The sequence below is a fragment of the Gymnodraco acuticeps genome, unplaced genomic scaffold, assembly GCF_902827175.1.
Source record: "Gymnodraco acuticeps unplaced genomic scaffold, fGymAcu1.1, whole genome shotgun sequence".
NCBI classification, from domain to species: Eukaryota; Metazoa; Chordata; class Actinopteri; order Perciformes; family Bathydraconidae; genus Gymnodraco; species Gymnodraco acuticeps.
The window spans coordinates 142,501-166,147 of record NW_022990021.1 but is presented as its reverse complement, the minus strand read 5'-3'; the positions used below and the strand labels follow the sequence as shown (position 1 = coordinate 166,147).

General features: G+C 39.4%; 1 protein-coding gene across 1 annotated transcript in view; it reads right to left on the bottom strand.

Annotated features, from left to right (window-relative positions):
* Positions 1-201: 201 nt before the first annotated feature.
* The window catches only part of LOC117544673 (sodium channel protein type 4 subunit alpha-like), a 145,055-nt gene continuing 121,609 nt past the window's right edge, over positions 202-23,647 (bottom strand). The window contains 8 exon segments of the mRNA XM_034213940.1: positions 202-6,944; positions 10,065-10,335; positions 10,478-10,582; positions 11,119-11,256; positions 11,705-11,758; positions 17,575-17,850; positions 19,708-19,830; positions 20,718-20,840. Of these exon segments, the coding sequence (XP_034069831.1) occupies positions 5,647-6,944; positions 10,065-10,335; positions 10,478-10,582; positions 11,119-11,256; positions 11,705-11,758; positions 17,575-17,850; positions 19,708-19,830; positions 20,718-20,840 (2,388 nt within the window). The 3' untranslated portion in view covers positions 202-5,646.

The window sequence follows — 23,647 nt, the reverse complement described above, 5'->3', positions numbered from 1 at the left end:
AACAACAAGTCGTACCATGTTTAGTGATTTTGATCACACTTTAACCCTTAAAAATAAAGCCATCACAACAGTTTCAGTATTAAATTTTGTTCTCATTTATTACAGGAGGCTTTTGTTTTTTATATACAGAGACATGTATTTGCAAAATACTAAAAAGTATTTCAACTCAAAGTACTAAAAAGTATATATATATATATATATATATATATATATATATATATTCATATCATAATCATTGTAGTTATTATTATTGTCTCTAAAACACCAAGGTGGGGTCACTGAGGCACGGCGTCCGCCCTCTTTACACTGAGGTTTCACACAACTTTAACAACGGCTGCAGAGCGAGAGGTCGGAGGAAAACCTAGTAACTTGTTTTGGAAATATACTTTTTTTTTAAGCATTCAGTTCTCAGTGATGGAGAATTGAATTATTATTTGATTTACAAGGTTTTCATCCTCCAAATATAATGTGCATCTGCATTTTCAGCAAAAACCACAGCAAACCGTTTGTTTCTAGAAACCTCTTATCTCCAACTTTTTATATTTTTCCATTCGCTTTTTGTAGACATTTTTGATGAATTTCCCCAATTTTCTTGCTGGAATAAGGACAATTCACGAGGTGTCAGGAGCGGTAACATTTGACATAATCTGAAAAAAGGCATCTTTCTTGAGATATGAGGTTTCTGTGGAACTGATATGAAGCCAGAGAGATTTGAACAACTGTTGTGAAACCAGCTCAGTGTAAACGGGGCGACGTGGTTAATAAGCAGTGAGAGAACGCTTGGAAAAAAGCAAATTAATGACGACGAAAAACAGTAAAAACATCATCGTTATTATCCTCATTCTGTAAATTAGATACAGCATCACTCACTGCCTGTTTACATAACTGTTGTATTGCATTTATCACACAGTTTATAGTAACAATAGTAATAATAATGAACAATGAAACTTGTTTTCTGTGCATTTCCTCCGTGTTGATTCCGCAGATCGTTTTATTTTGAAGGTGACAAAGCAGCTTTTGGTTTTGAAACGGGTAAAAGAAGGCAGATTCTCAGTTTGTGTTTTAACACTCCCCCCCCCCCCCCCTCCAATCTTAATTTGGACTCTTCCGAACCCCTTGGTAGCACCACATGGACCGACCCGAAGCTCAGAGCAAAGGTGGCAGTTTTCCTCCAAAATAAGAGTTTTTTGCTTTAATTCGTCCAAATCGCAACAGAAAGTAAAGTGACAGTGACATGTCGGGGGTTATTTTGAAGGTTTTTCCCGCCAGTAGTGAGTCGTCAGAGTGCAGTTCATGTACGGAGAGCTGATGTTGTACCACGTACTGCCCTGATACTGACAGTAAATGTTGACTGTGTTTTTGTGCTCAGTGCAAACCAGAGTCTAGAGTTCCAGATTCACTAAAGTTACACTGGGAGGCCAACGTTGTGCATTTTGTTCCTCTGCTGTTGCTTAAGAAGTGACATTGTGAGATAGAGTGGAACAGTTTAACCTTAAAATGACCATTTTAATCAGTTACTCAACGTGTGTTACGATTAATACTTGAAAAAACGTTGCTTTTCCCACATGCCTCAACGGGAAATGGAAATAGATCAAGTCCAGGTTTAACAAAAGCAAATCTTTAGCATATGTTTACAAACTTGCAAACACTTCAGGACTGTATTATTATCCAGGTCTTATTAATCCCGTTATATGCTCACTATTTCCCCAAAACAGGCATTTTACTTAAATCTTATCATTTGAAACTCTTCTTCAACTTGTGTTTTATGTTGTGCAAGGTCGCTGCAAGTCTGTGCATTAGACTGTCTGTGCAGAAGTGTTTTTGAATAGCAAGATTTAAGTTCAAATGCATGTGTTTAAGAAAGTTTGGAAGTTGCTGAACTTGGCCACAACACTTCAATTCCACACAACTTTGTTCGTGTTAGGATGTGAGAAAAGCAAAACTTTCTTCCATGCATTAAAATGAAACTAGGTGAGTAACTGATAAATAAATAAGTACTCTTTTAAGCTGCCAATTTCCACCATTGGCCCCTCACAGTACTGCGAGAAAAAATCCCCTAAATCCAAAAAAAAGGGGCAAAATGCACTTTTTTTTCCTGTAGTCTTTAGCAAATCTGAAGCTTTTTGACCTTTAAGTAAAAAATAGAGAACCAAATCAGCCAATCAGCTCTCTGTGCTGTTTGTTGGACAACTTTACGAGGAAGAGTCACAGCGGTGATAGAGGGGGACGAACCTCGTTCAATATCAAAAAGCATAAGAATAATTTCATAAATCAGCCAACCGACCAGTCAAATAATCACTCAGTCTGCCAGTCAAGAAATCAAAGCCTCAACCAGTCTGCCAATCAAGCACTTTATCAGTCAACCAATGAGAGCATGGCTTGGGGTGTGGGGTCATATGTAGCAGGCACACTCTGGGTCTATTGCTACTGAAAAGCCCTTCAGCACAACTGCAACCTGAAATACGCCTCACAGCAGAGTTCAGCAGTGTCTTAAGTATTTACCTAGTTTATATGGTTGTCTATTCTCAATAGAATCTAGTAGAAATAGAGTCCAGACGGTGCCAGTAAAACTGATTTTTTTTGTTTTTTTTTGTTACTTTTCTAAAGTCTAGTAAAGCGCTTAGTAAATATCCCTCGGGTGACCACGACAACAGAGACAGAGAGAGAGAGGTTGTTCGAAATATTGAGATCAAAGCAGACTGTACACACACACTTTGACACTTCATCTTAATAAAAACAAGCGCAAACACTGCTTCACATCGGCCTGGTGACACTGTATGCACCTGTGTGTACATCGTGTTTTTGTGGCAATCATTACTCCTCAGATTCATACAGTGAGAAAACTTCAGTGAAGTCAAATGTTTTCCACTTGAAAGGGTATCGGCAAACCATTATTGCTAGACGCGCCATTATCCCCCCCCCTTTCTTTTTGTTTCTCTGTGCAAAATGGATAAAGAGCTGTCTCGCTCGAAATCTTTCTGGATGCAGCTAAAGCGTGCCAAAATAATTAAAAAATCTTAAATAAAATAAAGCAATCAATCTGAAAAAAACTCAATAAATAAATAAATAACAAGGTGATTTGAATAGAAGAGTCTCTTTTCAAAATGGGATATCACTTTGATATCGATCATTTTTACGCTAAAATATGTATACTGTATATACAACTGTAGGCCTACTCTGGGTTGACCTGCCCCAGGAAAGATCATTTGTAAAACCGTGCATACATTTTTTTTTTTTTTAATAACAAATGAAACTTGTGAATAAAGTCTAAATATGAATCCGAGTTTATCAATTTGTTCCTTCGCTTCTGAAAAGAAACTCTTCGTAGAATTTAGAGGAAACATAAAAGCTTCAAGCGCCGTCACATCAGTGTTCTGGAAAACTTGCTCAGCAGCGGCCATCTTTAAATGACTCCTAGGTATATTTTGGTTTAACACAGACAAACCCTGGCTATTTTCCTCATGGCACATTTTCCCAATGGCCTGTTTTTCCAATGGAGCATTTACAAAATCCTATTTCTATTTCTAAAAAATGCGTCTCTATTTTTGGGATTCTGGGCTCTTTACAAATGGGTCTCCGGTCATGTCAACAGGACATTTTTCGAACAATTGGGGTTTGGAATAATGGGGCTTTGGAACAAAGTTATGGCACTGAGTCTTGAGCATTTGTTGTTCATTCTCAGTTATCCAATGACAGTAACTATAACTTTTGGTCTAAGCAAGATTGAGCTTGTAAAGTAATAGGAAAGTTGCTCCTTGTCTGGATTTCAATCTGAAATAGCTCAATTGTTTCTGACTAATATTTTGAAACATATAATACAAATAGTAGCTGCATAGGTTTGTGTTTCAAAGACAACGTTTTTCCACGACACTGGTGACTGATCTAATGCAAAAATGATGAAGCTTTTCATAAATTAAACATGTAAAATGTGCTGAGTTGATCACAATCTGGTCATGGCTGGTCGACACCTCAAACATCTTTAGCTCATTTAGCCTCGAGACTTTGGCTTAAGATCTTGTGTTTGGCCGATCCAAACCCAAACCAGATAGGATAGATAATGATAGTGGGTGATTTGTCAAAAAAGTCGTTGTATAGTTCTTACAGTAGCATTAATCCACTGAGAGGAAAAACGTTATTTGTGGAATTAAAAAGCCTGACGTGTATTTTGTAATATATTCTTGCATGAATATATCTCTTTGTTCAGTTGGTAAAATGCAAAGACTGAAGGTTTGTTGCAGGCTTAAACTTATTTTGTATTATTGGCATCTTCGCCAAGCTTGTCTCAAACCAAAAGTCTGGTCCTTTTAACTACATTTAACATTATTTACCCCACTTTGAAATGAAAAAGTGAAATCAACCTGAGGTGTTATGATATGAATGTCTGTCATAAATCAATTAGCATTTTTCTTTAGCAAAGCCTGATCAATTATATATTTTTGATAAAGGTGCATAAGAATAAATTAAATTGATAAAGGGTTTAATGGCATTTTACTCAACTTTTGACAACATAACGGACAATTGTATTCTAGCCAAATCCAACGTCATAGATTAGCTTTGACTACAAGTCAGTAAACTTTATTTATTTTCTCATGCAGTGTAATAATGCAGCTGGAATATGAGTTTTCTGTTCGTAAAGTTTCAGAAGGACTTTTCGAAAAATCACCCAGCGGCGTAAAAACGGACAGAAAAGAAGATGTTCACCACCAGGGCAAAACACATGTTGCAAGAGTCCAAGAGTGTGTTGAAAATCTCATTGTGCACTTGTATTCATTTTGTTTTGGTGTTATCTCAAAGGTTTTCAGAGGAAAAATAAATACACCCCTGGTCCCTTTTCAATGTGTCTTTGCCCAGGTGTGCTAAAGTGACAGCACATGTAAACTTATAGTGCAAAAAACTCAGAACAAAAAACTGATGAAGTTGCTTTTCAGGTTTTAGTTTTTATCCTGACCGCACCCTCTCCTCTCGTCTATTACAAAGTGGTAGTTCAGCCACTCTCTCAAGGCTAGTGCCAATCCAAGAGAGATACTGCTTTTTATGGTCAACTTACTCTAAAAAATATAAAAAATAGTAATAATCGTACCGCTATTAAAAGACTGGTAACATCAACAAAGTTATACTTTTTACTACGAAAACATTTGTTAAAATTCATTGTTTTCCCTCCTCTCGAGTCTCAGTCAGTCAGAACGTTTCGAGAAACACCACCAGGAACACCGCCCCTCCTACGACCAGGCATAATCTGAGAATATTGATCAACTGCGGGAATGCACAAACCCCCCCAGGCCAATAAATGATGGATACATCTGATATAGTTGTAGCTGAGGTCAAAGGTCAGTCATTGTTTTGCGAACCCTCGACTTTAGTTGAATGATCCAAGAAGGGATCTTGTGTCTTTTACTCCAACAAAGGCAGACAGGGTTTTCCTCTCCGTCTTTGCAGTTCCCTTTGAGAAACTCCCAAAATGAGCCCAGGAATCTCCACAGGGAACAGGAAATAACATTAAAAGGTAGTAAATATTCCTCTTTGTTCTTTTAAGCAACTCCTCCTAGCTCCCCTTTTTGCCGCCTTCCTCAGCGTTTCTCAGCTATGGTACATTCAGTAAACAAAGGACGAACCCAAAACTAGGATTTTTTTGCAATTTGCTTCGCGCTATGGTACGGTGTCCTGCTGTCTGTCCAACGACGGTAATCGTTCGCTTGGTTCGCTGTCCAGGGTGTCAATGGCAATAGTTTCTGTCTTGGCGGCGAGCGGGTGAAATATCTCCGATGTGGCTCGCGTCACACTGTCGTAGGATGGCGGGGAGGAGGTTGCGGAAATAGTCTCAGAGCACTCCATTGCTAATAAACTCGAGCCATAGTTTTCCCTCATCATGGTGGCAATCAACCCTTCTTTCTCAGGTGCGTCGTCCACCAACACCCCCTCGCTTCCTTCTTCTGCTTCACCCCCCGCGTGCCGAGGTGTCGTGATCTGGCGGTATAAGTAAGAGGCGGCCTTCAGCTGCCGCCGAATCAGGTGCCTCCGGTAGCACCTTTGGATCACGGCGGCCGACACGTCTTCCTGTTTTCGCCTCAAAGTCGTTGTTATCGGTTCGTAGGAGATCTTGGATGGGTTTGCCATCATGAACTTCTCCTCCATCTGCTGCTTTAGGGCGTCCATCTCGCCTGACTCGCCCAGGACGCGCTTTGTGAATGCAAAGAGGATGTCCAGGCAGTGGATCTTATCCCCGCTGACCATGGGAAGGTCCATAGAGATTAGTTTGATCTTATTAGGCTTGCTGATGCGCAGAGGCTCTGACAGCGTGTCTGCAAAATCGGACAACTTGGCATATTCGATGAACTGCGTGGCCTCGGTGTCGAACTTCTCCCAAACTTCATAGAACATCTCAAAGTCGTCCTCGCTCAGCGGCTCCGTGCTCTCCTCCGTGGCCACGCTGAAGTTCTCCAGGATGATGGCGATGTACATGTTCACCACGATGAGGAAGGAGATGATGATGTAGGTGACGAAAAAGGTGATGCCCACCGATGGGTTGCCGCAGTTACCCTTCACGGTGGTGCCCGTGTGGGGGATGCTGGCGTTGCACTCCTCGGGCGAGTTGTTGAGGATGGGGCTCAGGAGGCTGTCCCACCCCGCGGAGGTGGTGATCTGGAACAAACAGATCATGCTGTTCCCAAATGTCTCGAAGTTGAACATATCATCGATGCCTGACTGGCGCTTCACGTAGGCAAAGTTCGCCATGCCAAAAATGGCGTAGATGAACATAACAAGGAAGAGGAGGAGCCCGATGTTGAAGAGCGCAGGGAGGGACATCATGAGGGCAAACAATAACGTCCGGATGCCCTTAGCGCCTCGGATGAGCCGCAGAACACGTCCGATACGGGCCAACCGGATCACTCGGAACAGCGTTGGTGACACAAAGTACTTCTCAATGATGTCCGCAAGAACGATACCTGAAAAACAGAAAAAGGAATAAATAACTACATTTTATGTTTGGCATTCAGCTGGATGAATGAGACTTGGATTATACTGCATGAGTTGTGTAAGCGTGTGTAAACAGATGTTTGCATACAGTTTTGCATTCAATTCATCAAGACATTTTGTGATTCTTCAATAATGCAATAAAAGTTTTCTTCAAGAATTTAAGGTATCATGGAGAGTGTGATTGTGACAAATTATCTTTTAGGAGTAAAATAGTCCTTAAATATGACTTTTAAAGGGTCTTTTGCAGGATGTGTATCTGCAGAGACGCACAGGAGGAACTAAATGGGCTGAAATCGATTGGCTGAGGACTATTAGTTGATCTTCTTTTATTTGAGGACATTTCTGTGAGTTACATCATCTAAAAGCTCTCCGTTCAGATGTTTCCGTCTTTATGATTACAGCGTGAGTGATTGGATGTGGAGAAATGAGCTGTGTCTGCGCACTAACGGCGAGTCAAACACCGTAACTCATCCGTCTCCTCCCTGTTACCCCGGAGTGATAAAACAGACCCCCCCATGCCTCCATCTTTCCCCCGTCTCCCCTGCTGAGTTATGGGTGATGAGCGGGGGGGAGTCGAGAGGGAATCACCATCGTGCCGTACATCAGCCCCCCCTCCTGACACCTCCCTCCCTCCCTCACACACACACACACACAGGTTTAACAGGTCAATCACGTTTGATTTGCCCACAGGGAGCACCCTCTGGCAGGTCTGATTGCTGCTGTTACCTTCACCTCCCTCGGACACACACGGACACGGACACACACACACACACACACACACACACACCACACACACACACACACACACACACACACACACACACACACACACACACACACACACACACACACACACACACACACACACACACACACACACACACACACACACACACACACACACACACACACACACACACACACACACACACACACACACACACCTGTCACAACACTGATAGCTAAATGACCTGCTTAGGTAGGTGTGTGTATCATGTGTGTTTGAAGCGTGTGTGTGTTATGAGCACACAGGACCTTGGTGCATGGTGCAGGGAAACATCAAGGCCAGCGGATGGACACTTAGCTGCCAGATGATTCTGAGGCAGACTCACACACATGCACACACACACGCACACACACAGGTGCGTTGTGCTCTATATATACAGTGGTGGAGGAAGTATTCAGATATTTTACTGTGAAATAAAAATAATAATATAATTACTAATTATTATTACTGTATAAGTGTACTGCAGTACAATTTTCTAAGCATAAATAGAGGGTCTATTGACAGAGGGTGACGTATACTGTATAAACTGTAAACCCCTCTGAGACAAATGGGACATTTGTGATATTGGGGATATATTATTAACTTTAATTTGATTGATTAATACACATTTCCTAGGCTGTTTGACTATTATTTGTGATATAATTTTGTTATTTTACTATTATTACTTAGAATTGAATATTTTGTAGAATGTGTTTCCAACCAGTTCCGTTCTATCCGTTTTATTTCCTGTCTGTTTTAGTCAGTGTACAAATGAAGGAAACAATAACTGTATTAACCATAATGTATTTGCTATGTTTCACAGACATGAAAATATTTTCTTTTGTGCACTTTTAATTTTTTCACAACCACATTGCCCCTGTGGATGTGCCTTATGTGCCTTCATTATTGAATTTAAATATATACAAATAAATATGTATTTCTTTATATGTCTCTGGCTGTTGATATGTATATATTTACTGGTTATTTTAATTTGTACTTAACCTGTTAAGCCCCAAGATCCCCCTCGGCAGGTACTTTTTTTTTTCACAACACTGTGTCTCAGGGGATCTTAATATTTAAGAACCTATTAATGTGTTATACCAGATTAACGGGAATAATCTCTGCTAACTGATGATACAAAACACAAGTCTCATAAGAAGCATGACCCCTGAGCGAAAAATGCTAACGCACTTTGGCACAGAACTCAAGATAAAAGATACCCTTATTACTTATCGTAGCTGCACATACAAGATATCCGATTAAAACTGAGGTTCCACAGATTATTTAGGTATAGTATCATCACTAAGTGATCCGAACTCGCGACAGGGGAAGCTAACTCAGACATCACAACACGTACCTTTACGGAGCTTTTACGGGAGATCGTCTCACTTTAGCTGTCAATCTGATCAAAAGACTTGTTCAATGGCATTAAAACGAGAAAAAACGCGGCTGAATCGGTTAATCCACAGGTTGATAATGTTTCTGTAGAATATTATTTTTTATTTATAATCCATAATTCCATTTTTATGTAAAAATCGGAGAGTAAAAGTTAGCTGCTAATGGTAGTCACCAGAGTTATCGCAGCTTCCGGTTTTGGCTATGCGGCATTCTCACTCACACACATTACCAAATAAGGAGTATGTGGGAGTTCCCCTCGATTCCATTGGCTCTGACGGTTATAAAGAGATGTCAATCAGCAAAATCGAGCAAGGGGGGCCAGAGATAGGTCAAATCCACCCAAATGACCCCAGAAGTGGTATTTTTTTGCTAAATCTCTCTAAAAAGGTCAAATTTCACTTTTTTTTGCATCAATCTTGATACAGGGTACTTATTATATATTGTAGTTTTGATTCCTAAAGCTTTTAGTCTACCATCCCATCATTCAAGGGTGTTTGTTTTTTTCACTATAAGTACTTATCAGGACAATCATTTACATTTTTTTTACTGTGTTCAATCTGAATTTACTTTAAAATAAAAACATCTATATTGATTCTGACACTTCTACATCCAACTCACAGATGTAACCTTGCTTTCAGAAAAAAGATTATTAACTTAACCCTTTTAGAAGGGAAGATATGGTCATTTGTTCTGGGAATGTCATTTTCGAGCCTGAGACCTGAAAAACAGGCTCGGGGCTTAACAGGTTAATTGTATTATGCACTTTTGTGCAATGCATTGTCAACATGCTGCTGTAACAAAACTATTTCCCAGCTTGGATACAATAAAGTAATTCTAATCTAATGTTATGTAGAAAATATTTTCCCATGCTAATAATACTCCATTTCCAGAGATTGTTGCCCCTGGATACTCAGTTTTTCCTCACCGACGATGGAGAGGATGACGACCACGAAGTCGAAGATGTTCCAGCCGACGGTGAAGAAGTAGCAGCGCAGCGCCACAATCTTGACGAAGCACTCGAAGGTGAAGACGATGATGAAGGCCAGGTTGATTTTGTTCAGGATGTACTCCATTTGTGGGGACTGCTCGTCCGTCTCCACCATCATGGTGATCATGTTGAAGAGGATCAGCACCATGATGATGATGTCGAAGGCCTGCTTCCCCGCCAGGTCGAAGAAGAAGCCCTGCACAGAGTTCTGCACAGAAAAACCGATTGTTTAGCTTTTTTTTTTAAATATATTTTTCTTATGCATCATTGGCTGAGACAAGCCTTTATTCTTAACTTCCTCTAATTAGGACGTGTCTTTAAAATAAAGACAGTAAACTGTGTGTGGGTACCGTAGGTCTGGGGATGGGTTTCTGTGGTTTTTTGGAGCCGAGTTTCTTCATGGCGTTATAATATTTCTTCTGCTCCTCCGTCATGAAGATGTCCTGTCCTCCTAAGTGAAGAGACAAACAGCAAAAACTGTTATTTTACAGAAACTATTTGCCTCAAAACATTGTCTTATCATCCCATGATGAATGAAAACAGATCTTAAATGACTGAAATGGTAAATCAAGAAACATGTGCAAGTAAAGCCCTTTGTATTTCTACGATTATCAAGCCTGTGTGCTTGGGGCTCTTCAAAATAAAAGGCACTCTAAAAAGTGGCCTAAATTAGTGACCATAGTTACTTCGAGAAAAATAAGTCTTTTGCCTGCATATGAGAAGTCTTAGCTATTACATTTAACCATGTGAAAAATGGGAGCAAAAACAAGAGTGATGCGTTTATATTTTTGTGCACAGATATATTTATATGTGGTCCATTGGTATTGTCACAATAGTTCAGTCCGTTCTAAAATATGATCAATATTTAAAAGAAATATGCATTTCATGTTCATATAAAAAGCATCAGTTCTTCGGTGTGAAAACATGTCTGTGTATTATTTATTATGCTTTTTTACGAGTATTATTTTAGTTTTCCCTCTGTGGTACTCATCTTTCGTTTCTGCTGGTTGAAGTTGTCAATGATGACTCCAATGAAGAGGTTGAGGGTGAAGAAGGAGCCGAAGATGATGAAGATGACGAAGTAAAGGTACATGTACAGATTGATCTCTTTGATGGGCTGCTCCTCCACCTGACAGGGAATAACATCATTTAATAAAAGGAATACACACCCTTCTAAACATCATGTTGACCTTTAATAGTCATACCATTTCAGCTTTAAATTAATTACTTTCCGTCTTATTTTAAATGTTTTCACCTCAACTAAAATCATGCCATCTTTATTATAGTTTAGTTATTCTTCAACAGCATTATGTTAAAAATGAAAAATATTTAAATTCACAAGCTTTATTTCCCCACATCTTGTCTTTTTATGTATATATTTTTTCCATGTTTTTATTCCACTGTTTTGTAATTTTCTGAAATTATAGTCTTTTAATATATTATGAGTTTTTATTTACAGATCATTTTATATTAAAAACAGGCAAAAAAATCACATAACAGACACACGCAGTATGATGACATGAGAATACAACCTCACAATTGTACAAACAAATTCAAATGAAGAATCTTAGACTTACAGCTCGTGAATCCACCGCTGCATACATGATATCCATCCAGCCTTTGAAGGTTGCCTTGAGAATAAACACACAAAAAGAAAGAAATACAAATAGTGCCAGCAGTGGTGATTTGTCATTCAAAAAAGATAATACATATGAATTAGACACATTACAATTACACTGTTAATTGTGCATCTATCATATAAATGTTTTTTATGGGAAAGAAGGATGAACATAAAGGTGTCCACATTATTTTGTCCATATAGTGTTCATTTCAGCCCTTTTGTATAATATTCCTGCAGTAACTTGCTACTGCAGGATTTTCTGCCTCTCTGTGTAAAATGTGAGTTTCTCTGCTCCTCCGTCACCAAGACGACGTGCTGCACACTTCCTGCACTTAAAGTGAGATAGTGAATAAAAGCCACTCCCTCCTTTTAGCAGGAAATTAGCCGCTATGGAAACGGGGACGTTGTTGTTTATCAATGAAGGATCAACACGCCCTTAAATGGACTTCCTTCCTCAGAGACACTTTATTCTGAGGGGGGCGGGCTGTCCATCAATCACACCTGAAACCAGCCCATCGCCACGGTTACCACCTGTTGTTATTATGTTCAGTGGGATGTGAGAGAAAGGCTGTACGCTGTAAAAGATGACCAGCTCTTTTATTTTTTACGGACCTGGAGACTGTTTCAGGTAAATACTGACATATACTTCAGGACAGCTTTAAGATACTTGTACTCTCCTTAAGTATTTTCATGTTTTGCTACTTTATATATTTCTACTCCACAAGATTTATTTCTGAAATTGCTTTTAAGTGAAATGTTGAATGCAGGACCTACACATAGACAACATGTTGCAGTGCACTACGAATATGTCTATGAATATCATCATATCAATGTGTAAGTGATTAAACAAAAAAAAGAATATTTAGTTTAAAACTTCATGATCACTCTAAGCAATGTTGTCTCCTGCACAATATTCAAAAGTTATGTAAGTGTTTTTTTGTTGAATTTATGCTTTCATTTAAAAAAGAAAAAGAAAAAAAAGGTGAAAAGAAAACACCTTCATTCTTTTGATGGACAACGGTTTAACCCATAGGTCTATGTATAGGTGTCTGTTTAAATGGTGCTTTGGCACTACTGTGTGTCATAATGGTCCTGTCAATAAAACGATTAGAATTAGTCAAAATAGAGTTGACAGCACTAATTGGATATTTCAGAGTCACCGATGTCTATAAATCCTCTCACCCTGCATTTCTTTTCCTGTTTTCTTATTTTCTCTTTATATTTATTTTTTGCAGCGTGGAGTTATTTCCAGATGCTGATGGAGGGGTTGCTCCCGCCAACTGTTGCCGAGCGACCAGCCAAACACGATGAGAGCGACATGTTGCCTTGGCAACTCTCAGGTTTATTTCTCCTTGATATCCTCATTTTTTAAATTACATTTTCGTTGACATCAGCACTTTATTTATTGCTACATCACCAATGTCAAAAATATATATTTAAAATGATTTTCTTATACATTTACTTTTTTTATTACTTCTGTCTTTATATGTTAATAAATCCAAAATAAATAAAGAACATTTGTCTATTTTTCCTTATTCTTCCCAATGTTTTTATTTTTTAAATAAAATGATTAATTTGATTAGGTAATATCGTAAATCATTTGAATTTCAAAATAATACAGTACAAATGTTACAGAAAGGGCAGAATATTTCTTTTTTTAAACACAGCTATACAAAAAAAAGAAAAACTCACGAAACTAAGAGATGGGGATGATTTATCGGTTTTCTTTTTCTCTAACAAATATTTGACACTTCATCATATCTACATTCCCTTTTTACTTTTGTACCTTTGTCCCTTGTTCAGATGTAAATGTTCTGACTTGTTCTCCCTAACTCCCCACTCCTTACACCCTTACACCATTGTTTATTTCTTTCCATCTGCAGTTAAAATAATGTTTCTCCATGTGTTCTTTCCTCCCTCCATCTCTCTGTTTCCCTCCCACTTGGCTGCAGTCGCTCTAAAAATAAAACCCTCTCAGACGCTGATTGATTGGAGGCTCTCAGGACGCCAACGTGGGCGACAGAGAGAGGGGGAGAAAAGGAAGGAAAGGAAGCAAAGAGAGATGGAAAGAGGAGGAGAAGTTGCATTGCCTTCTTTTAGTGGCTTTGTCCATGCTCTGCTTGATAACAGATGATGATGATGTGAGTCAAAGCAAGAAATGGACGAGGAGGGGAGCGGGTAGGTTGGAAATACAGAAAGAAACTGAGAATCACAAAGGAAAATAAATTCAAGCAATACGTTAGAGTATATATTTAAAGAGGATCAATAACGAAGGATCAAACATAAGAAAGTTAAGTGAACATCCATAAGTAGTACCAAATATTAAGTCAAAGTCCTGCATTCTCTTCTGCATTAAACAAACAAAAGCATATTTATTTATTTATTATTTACATTTGAAAGGTATTTCTTGGATTTAAAAAAAAGGAAGTAATTTATCATAATTGCTTTTTTCTATTATTATTATTAATAACTTTTTGCATATTGTATTGACTTTCGGGAGGCACCAAATTTGTTCTGGAAAACTGTCTGACACCTCAGGAGGGGGAAGCAGGGAACCATCCAAGCTGTGCACTGTAAGGATGGGACGTTGTTGACCTCAACTGATGGAGTGTTAGGGCGTTGGAAGGAACACTTTGAGGAACTCCTGAACCCGACAACTCTGCCCTCTATGTTAGAGGCAGAGCTGGAGTATGACGGGGGATCAACACCAATCTCCCGGGGGGAGGTCACTGAGGTCGTCAAACAACTCCACAGTGGCAAAGCCCCGGGGGTGGATGAGATCCGCCCGGAAATGCTGAAGGCTCTGGGTGTTGAGGGACTGTCATGGTTGACACGTCTCATCAACGTTGCGTGGAAGTCGGAAACAGTACCGAAGGAGTGGCAGACCGGGGTGGTGGTTCCCCTTTTTAAAAAAGGGGGATCAGAGGGTGTGTGCCAATTACAGAGGCATCACACTACTCAGCCTCCCCGGGAAAGTTTACTCTAAGGTACTCGAAAGGAGGGTCAGGCCGATTGTCGAACCTCAGATTGAGGAGGAACAATGTGGATTTCGTCCTGGTCGTGGAACGACGGATCAGCTTTTTACTCTCGCAAGGATCCTGGAGGGGGCCTGGGAGTACGCTTATCCGGTCTACATGTGTTTTGTGGACTTGGAGAAGGCGTATGACCGAGTTCCCAGGGAGTTACTGTGGGAGGTGCTGCGGAAGTATGGGGTGAGGGGGTCTCTACTCAGGGCCATCCAATCTCTGTACTCCCAAAGCGAGAGCTGTGTCCGAGTCCTCGGAAGTAAGTCGGACCCATTTCCGGTGAGGGTTGGCCTCCGCCAGGGCTGCGCTTTGTCACCAATCCTGTTTGTAATATACATGGATCGGATTTCGAGGCGTAGTCATGGGGGAGGGGGTCTGCAGTTCGGTGGACTAAGGATTGCACCACTGCTTTTTGCAGATGATGTGGTTCTGATGGCTTCCTCGGTCTGCGACCTTCAGCACTCACTGGATCGGTTCGCAACCGAGTGTGAAGCGGCTGGGATGAGGATCAGCACCTCCAAATCTGAGGCCATGAAACCGATGGACTGTCCACTCCAAGTAGGGAATGAGTCCTTACCCCAAGTGAAGGAGTTTAAGTATCTCGGGGTCTTGTTCTCGAGTGAGGGAACAATGGAGCGTGAGATGGGCCGGAGAATCGGAGCAGCGGGAGCGGTACTGCAGTCGCTTTACCGCACCGTTGTGACGAAAAGGGAGCTGAGCCAGAAGGCAAAGCTCTCTGTCTACCGGGCCATTTTCGTTCCTACCCTCACCTATGGTCATGAAGGATGGGTCATGACCGAAAGAACGAGATCGCGGATACAAGCGGCCGAGATGGGTTTTCTCCGCAGGGTGGCTGGTGTCTCCCTTAGGGATAAGGTGAGAAGTTCGGTCATCAGGGAGGGACTCGGAGTTGAGCCGCTCCTCCTTCGCGTCGAAAGGAGCTAGTTGAGGTGGTTCGGGCACCTAGTTAGGATGCCACCTGGGCGAGGCCCTAGGGAGGTGTTCCAGGCACGTCCAGCTGGGAAGAGACCAAGGGGTAGACCTAGGACCAGGTGGAGGGATTATATCTCTTCGCTGGCCTGGGAGCGCCTTGGGATCCCCCAGTCAGAGCTGGTTGATGTCGCCAGGGAAAAGAAAGTTTGGGGCTCTCTGCTGGAACTGCTACCCCCGCGACCCGACCACGGATAAGCGGGAGAAGATGGATGGATGGATGGATGGATATTGTATTTATTTATTTATTAAATGTATTTATTTATTCATTTTGGCTATATCTCACAATATATTTTAATTGAATGTATTTATATGTACATGCAAGTGTCTTTCAAACTGTATTGTATTTCATTTTACATGACTTCCCAACAAAAATACCGTAGGAAAAGAAAACTAATGGGTATGCTCTCTTTTATAAATACATGTTCAATTTAGAAACATAAAGTGGAATAAAAAAATGTAACAAAGAAGGACGAGAGAAGCCAGAGGAAGTAACTGAAATCTAACACGACAAATGGAGACAAAGAGAAAGAGAGGGAGGGAGACGTGGAAAAGTCAGAGCGATAAGAACAGGTGTGGGAGGGAAATTAAGATGAAGACAGCAAATGGATGGAAGGAAAGAAAAGAGGGTGAGGAGGGGAGGAGAAAAGTCAATCCTCCCACGGATACACTCAGATTTCATTTGAACTCGAGTTGTTGAGCAGGGTTTTCTCTGCTCTTTATTTCAAACAGACGCTTTTTAAATAATTTTGGACGACCGAATTATCTTCATCTGCAGCCAGTACTAACATTTTAAACTTAAGTATAAGAAGTAATACTACAGTGTAGCAATACTCAGTAAAAGGCATGCCTTTATAAGTGTTATGTAAGTACATAATGGTTATTTTTCATTATTATTGTTATTATTTGTATTATTGCAATAATTATTTCTTTTTTTTTGGGAATACCAGAATATCAAATAATAGGTTGAGCTCATTTTAATTACTTGTATAGTAATGGCTAACTTTATTGTATTCACTAATTCTTTCATTTTGTATTAATGATCTCAATCTGAAAAATAACTAGTGCAGTCAAAACTACAATATTGACCTTTGAGATGTAGTCGAGCAGAAGTAATAGAAGATTGAAGACACAGGAAATGGAAATACTCTGGTAAAGTACAAGTGCCTCAGAACTGTACATGAGGTGTGTTCAAGAGAACAGTGTGTTCAGCAGTGTTCATGTCTGTGTTTCAGTCTCAGCCCACGCTGCAAATTAAGCCCTGCAGGTGATTAAAGTGCCTGAACGCAACTTAAAATGCAGCGAATGAATCATGTAAGAAAAAACCATTGACAGTTTTCTATTTTCTCTGTTTATATTATGTATTATTAGATATTTAGTCTAATTAAAATAACTCGATTTTGCAACAAAATCAAAATGAACAAATCTGGAGATACACAGTTTTTACTTTACAAGTACAATATCTAACTTTTACATATTGTTTAGTATAAAGTTAAAAGTAAACTGGAAATACTCAACTCTCACCACTATGTTGTCATATATACCCACGAATAAGTTAAAACTTGCTTTGAAAAAATGAGGAAAAAGTCATATTAAATATAAATATGAAAAAAATATTTACTTTTTTTCCCCTAACACAGAACAAAAATAGAAATCTTAAAATAAATAAAATGGTTGGACTGATTAACAGCGAATGTTCTTGCCAAAATCTTGCTGTTCTTTTTTTGTTTCTTCATGGTTCACTGTTGTTAGGCGCTTTGGATAAAAGCTTCAGCGACATGATAAAGAGCGATAAATCACATTTCCTCACCACTTGCAGCAGCGCCAGGTACCCCGCCCCCACGTTGTCGAAGTTGACCTTGACCTTGGTCCAGTAGTAGAGCGAGGTGTCGTTGAGCGCCTTGCACTCGGACTTGTTGTTGATGAAGGCCGACTCGTAGATGTGACCCGTGCGGTTGACGCAGCGTCCGAACTTGCCGGCGAACAGGTTGACGCCCATGATGCTGAAGATGAGCCAGAAGATGAGGCAAACGAGCAGCACGTTCATGATGGAGGGGATCGCCCCGATCAGAGCGTTCACCACCACCTGCGGGCCAAAAACACCGTCACACACACAAGACACTGTCTCACACACACATTGACTATTTGAGATTATTGCACATAAAAGTGCAGCTGAAACAATATGTCCAATATGTAGCAAAACATTTTAAAGTAGTGATGTAGTAGGGCGGAGTCAGGTTGGAGAGTAATGTGTTTTCTGATTTATGTCTTTGAGGTTGACTTTATACAAGCTTTAAAGTTGGAATGTCAGATTTTAAATTGTAACTAAAGCTTGGGAACATACCTTATTCTGACATTATTCAGACATAAAAACATTTATTTGACTAACTCTTGTGTCGTGTGGTTTGGATCGCAGTATTTTGTGATTTATGGAGTGATACTAAGAGATATCCAAAATGACTTTGGATATCTCTTTCTTGTAAACAAAAATATTTTGTGGAAAAGTTTTCTATTGTTAATTCATTACTTAAATCTCGGAAATGTAGATATTTTTCTTTCTTCCTCAACTCTATTTGTTATGTATTTATTAATGTATTGTTTTATTTCATAATACAATATTATCTCTAAATGAAACAAAATTATACAAGGAATACTGCATAAAGCTGCTCCAAAGCAACATTTAGATATTGAGGGACTCGATCTCTTCCCTTGCTCGGTCAAATCTGAACAAACTTTCTTTTTAATATTATTGTATTTTTGGGGAGAAATAATCTTCCTCTTTTTCTGCCTGCTCAGAGTGAGAGCTGAGTCAGCTAACGTCGTTACTAAACACAACAAAATAAAGTCGACCTGCCACTCCAGACCTCCTTACTGTGCCCACAATGCACTGCTTCCACCCAGAATCCCCTGCTGAGTGAGCAGTACAGCATTTTGCAAAATGACACCAGAGCTAATCGTATTAACCGAACAAAGAGGAGAGGACACGATCATGGGAGAGTGGAAGCTCAGACTTATTTCCCAGCATGCAACACAGAGTCAGCGTCCTGCACACCTTTCACATTTCACCTCTTAGCTTCAACTTATACTTTGTACTGGTGCAGTTCAAATGAAACTGAAAGTCATTTTGTAATCACATGATATTTTAAAACTTTGAATCCAAGTGTAAACTATAAAGGAACATAGGTTATTTCTTTTTATCAGAGGTGCAGTAAATACTCTAGGCTTGCAACATTATATACATGACACACAAAATAAAATATTAAAAGTTAAGAAATATACAAATATTCACAAATAGTATCATTTCAATGTATCAAAAGTACATTTCCTGCAGGACACTGACTCTGAGATATAGTAATACTGATGGATGAGACAGAAACAAACAGAGAAGATTGCCTTCTTTGAGGCATTCAAATATGAAATACTGGTTATTCTGAAAGAGAGGAAGCTGCAGAAGAAGCTCGGAAACACTGACAGGAAGAAACGAGATGAGCCAATCAGAGAGAAGGAAACAATGATACTACGGAAGAGATGATAGAGGATAAAACTCACACCTGGGTATCAGAAAATGAATGTGAAACCATTTTTTATTTAAATAATCTTTGCAGCCTGTCCATTGAATAATGAATAATAATGTACAAATGTTTTAAGAAATGTGTTATAATGCGGAAGTTTGGACAAATCTTTCACCATTTGACAGATTAAACAGTCTTTTTAGATTAATCCATAATGAAAGAAGCTCCACCTTAACCACATACAACAGTAAAATCCTGCTTGTACATTAATGTATGAGATATCGCATAATGATCTAATAATCTCATATTTGTATACTTTATATACTCAAACAACATTTTACCAAACATTTTGCAGGAAATGTATGATATTTATACTTTCCTTGCAGTAATGGACGCCCAGGTGTGTTAGTTTTATTAATACTGACTCTTACCCTCATGCCTTCAAATCTGGAGAGGGCTCTGAGGGGCCGCAGCGCGCGCAGAGTCCGCAGGGACTTGATGGCGGCGAAATCTGAGTAACCCAAAGTGTTGGCCACCATACTGACCAACGACACCTGCAGGAGAGAAATAGGGGGAATAAAGGTAGAGCAGATAGACACATAAGGACAGAGGGAAAGACAGGAGGAGGAGAAGACAGAAGCAGGACGGTTAACTTCTACTCTAATAAAGACAGAGAGGAAGTCAGAGCTGTGGATTTGAGGAGAAAACATGTGTTAGATTTAATATCAGCCAACTCCTGCGGGAAAGGGAATAAATAGAGTTAGTCTCCTTTTTAATGACAAATTGAGGTATGACCTGTGAAAAAAAGGAAAATTGAAGCTGTGTAGACAAAGAAATTGGACAAATGTGTTAATATTCCTCTTTGACGTCCAAATAAACTGAATGTATTCAAACTTTGTAAAAGAAAGGGATGATTACTTTGTTTTTCGGTGAGAAATTACACAGATTAAAAAGTATTTGGAGCCACTGACATTTTAACCCTGTTTTGGATGTAAGGACAACCTGTTTTTCTTTGCAAAATAACTAGAAATTGGAGTTTTATTCAGACAGCATTATGTGATTGCATGAATGGAGTTGTGATTAAGGTGTTTTTCAGGAAAAGTTTCAACATCAACTTTCTAAATATGTTAAATGTAAAGCTTTGAGTTAGAGAAACATTACAAACCAGTCAACAGAAGAAAAAAAAATGGTATTTAGGTGCTATTGAGAAAATGTTTCAAAATGATTGCACTAGAACCAAATCAAAACTAAGTTACAATTGTAAATATGAGACTGCAACAAAGCCCCAAAAACCTACATAAAATGAATCTGAAAATAGGTTTATTCTCCAGCAGCAGGTAAACTGGAAGCTTAGGTCAAAGTTGAGTCTCCAGCCTGCTCAGCCCGACCACTTGAGAGCTTGATTTTCTCGCCGGGGAAGCAGGAGGCGGGTGGAGCTTACCCTGATACCAGCGAGACGGGACGCGGCCCGGAGAGGACGCAGGGCCCTGAGGGTCTTCAGCACCCGCATGGTGGAGAGGTGGTCCAAAGACAGGAACTGAGCCAGCAGACCCAACACTGAGATCTACAGTCACACATTTAAACAGTACCCACCACCAAAGCACAGAACATTTAATTTGTGTTTTAGCATCCTGTACTTCCTTAAATATGACCATAAATTCTGTAAGACCTCCCTCACTCCACACAGACAGTGTTGAGTTTCAATGACACGGAGCAAAAAAACTGATTAGACATGATTGGAAAGAATGAAAAACAGTTTTTGAGTGGGAAGTATGACATTTTGTTGATTGAAATTTATGCTGTGGAAATGTTGAATTGATCAAGATAATGAAAGAAAATGCAAATTATAACAGGAGCAGATTAGAAAAAACCAAGGCTTGTAATCAAACATATAATAAGATGTATAATTCTTCTAATTCTATCCTGTCATTTATTATTTTTCTGGTCTTCTCTTAAATAGTGTTTTCAAAAATTTCATTTTTTGGGATATTATTTCTGAATACTTAAAGTTGTTTAAATACCAATGTCCTAATCCTGACTGCTTATCACCTTTATACATATTATTAACTTCCATTGGATTTGGTTATTTGTTATAAATACATTTATTTATTTGATAGGGATAATATGCTAATAAACATCAGTATAACATATAAGATATGAAAAGCTATCTGTATCGGTAATATTGGTATTTTTCAAGGTAATGTATCAAAGAATAAACTCCTGTATTTTTAAAATACTAGTACAAACCTCATACTACAAAACATTATAAAAATCATCCAATTTTGAGTTTTTTGTTGTGAAGAATTTACAATTGTTCATTTAGTTTGAAATGTAGTTTTTCCTCTCCTCTAGTAGTGGCTTGGAAACTGTTGAATGCAGCTTTGAGTGAAAGATATGCGTCTTTCAGTCTCTATTAATATCACTCTGCTCTGTTTTTTGTCTCAGATATTCATATTTAAACCTCCGTGACTCAACTCATCTCTCTCTTCAGGCCACTGCAGTCAAATAAAAATGTCACAACATTTCTGAGGACGGCCAGGCGGAAAACACACAGAAACCCAGAGAAAGACACAAAGCTTTCATATGCATGGTGTGTTTCTAAAGTGTGTGTGTGTGTGTCGCTCTACCAACACATAATCCGGCACAGAAAAGTGAAAGAGAGAGTGTGTCTGTGTGTGAGTCCAGCAGAGATGTTCACAAGTCTTTTTTTGCAAGTCCAAGTCAAGTCTCAAGTCTTTGTGGGGTGAGACTTGATCAAGTCTCAAGTCTTTGGTCACGAGTCCAAGTCAAGTCTCAAGTCTCTAAAAAATAAAAGTCTCATGTCTCTTCTGGTTGTAATAAGCCTTCTATTGTCTGCTGCTATCCAGTCTGTTAAGAATACTGCACAGCTATATCTAAGAAATTCAAAGCATTTACTGTATTATTATCACTCCTATCTATTAGCATACAGTATCAGTACTGATTAGTTGTTTGTTATATGATCACTTTAAACAGGCTATTGCAATGCAATATGAGGAAAAACATCACACTTTAGCTAAATGCAAACAACTTATAAGCAAAACACTTCAGAATCAAAAATCAGTATCACAAATACTTTATTAATCCCCCGCAGGGAAACTGTGTTAAAAGTACTTAAAAGTAAACATTTGTTCTGTGCCATTTGCAACTAAAAAACTATTGCTGCAATATTATCTGAAATATACTGAACTGATGATATTAAAACATGACCTGTTCCAAAAGAGATATCTACCATTAACACCATTTACCAGCCAAATGCTGGTAAATCATGCAAGTGGCTGGTACTGTATGTTGCACGCACCAGCCAAACATAACAATGCCAATCTATTGAGTGGCTGGTAACATTTCAACATTCACTAGGCTAGCCATTTGGCCAGTAGACAAAAATGTTAAAATGTGACCTCTGCAACCGTATTGTTTAATTACACTGGGTCTCTAATTACATCTTTTAAGTCTACTATAAATAAACATATTCCTCTATCCTCTCACTCAAACCCAGTGTAATGGTAACCTGATAAACCTGTAACATTAACGTTACGTGGTCAACAATAAACCTGTAACCTGCCTATAAACCGACAGATGTATTTATGTATGTAACTATGTATTTTTCTACGTTTAACGTTAGCCAGTAGATGGTGGCAGCGGAACGTAATGATTAACGTTATCGACCTTTTTTATGTCATGTCAAGAGTTGGATGTCAACGCCACTCAACGCAAACAAGTGTGACAAGCAAACATTCACTCATCTTTTCAAATATTCAGTTACAAAGCTAGTAGCAAGCTAAGTTAACATTACATAGCTGATGCTGAGCTAAACATGTTTGCTAACCGTCCATATGCGTTAATGTGACTGACCTCTCCGGGTGAGTTTTCAATTGCCTGATGAAATTTGACGTTGTTGCACCAGCATCCTTGATTTTAATATTGCAGACTTTGCAGTGTGCGCTCCTTTTGTTGGTGCCGCCGGCGTTTTGTTCGAAGTTTTTATAGTTGAACCTAATTACAAGCGGTACAGCTGCAGGTGTCCCGCCGGTCGCCATGGTGTTACCATGATGTTAATGTTAAAGGTGGGGTAGGTACGTTTGAGAAACCGGCTCGAGATACACTTTTTGTTATATTCCATGGAATGCTCTTAACATCCCGATAGCCGGCCCGGCTAAAGTAACTGGATGGCCTACCTGCCTGTCAGCCTCCCATCGGGGCACAAACTTATCTCGTGCCCTCATTGGTCATGTGCGCGTTCGTGTGTGTTGGAGGAGGGGCTCTGTGAGGAAGTGGCAGATTTTCTCCGGTTGTGTATTTTCAAATTCTAGCGATCTTGAGCCGGTTTCTCAAACTTACCTACCCCACCTT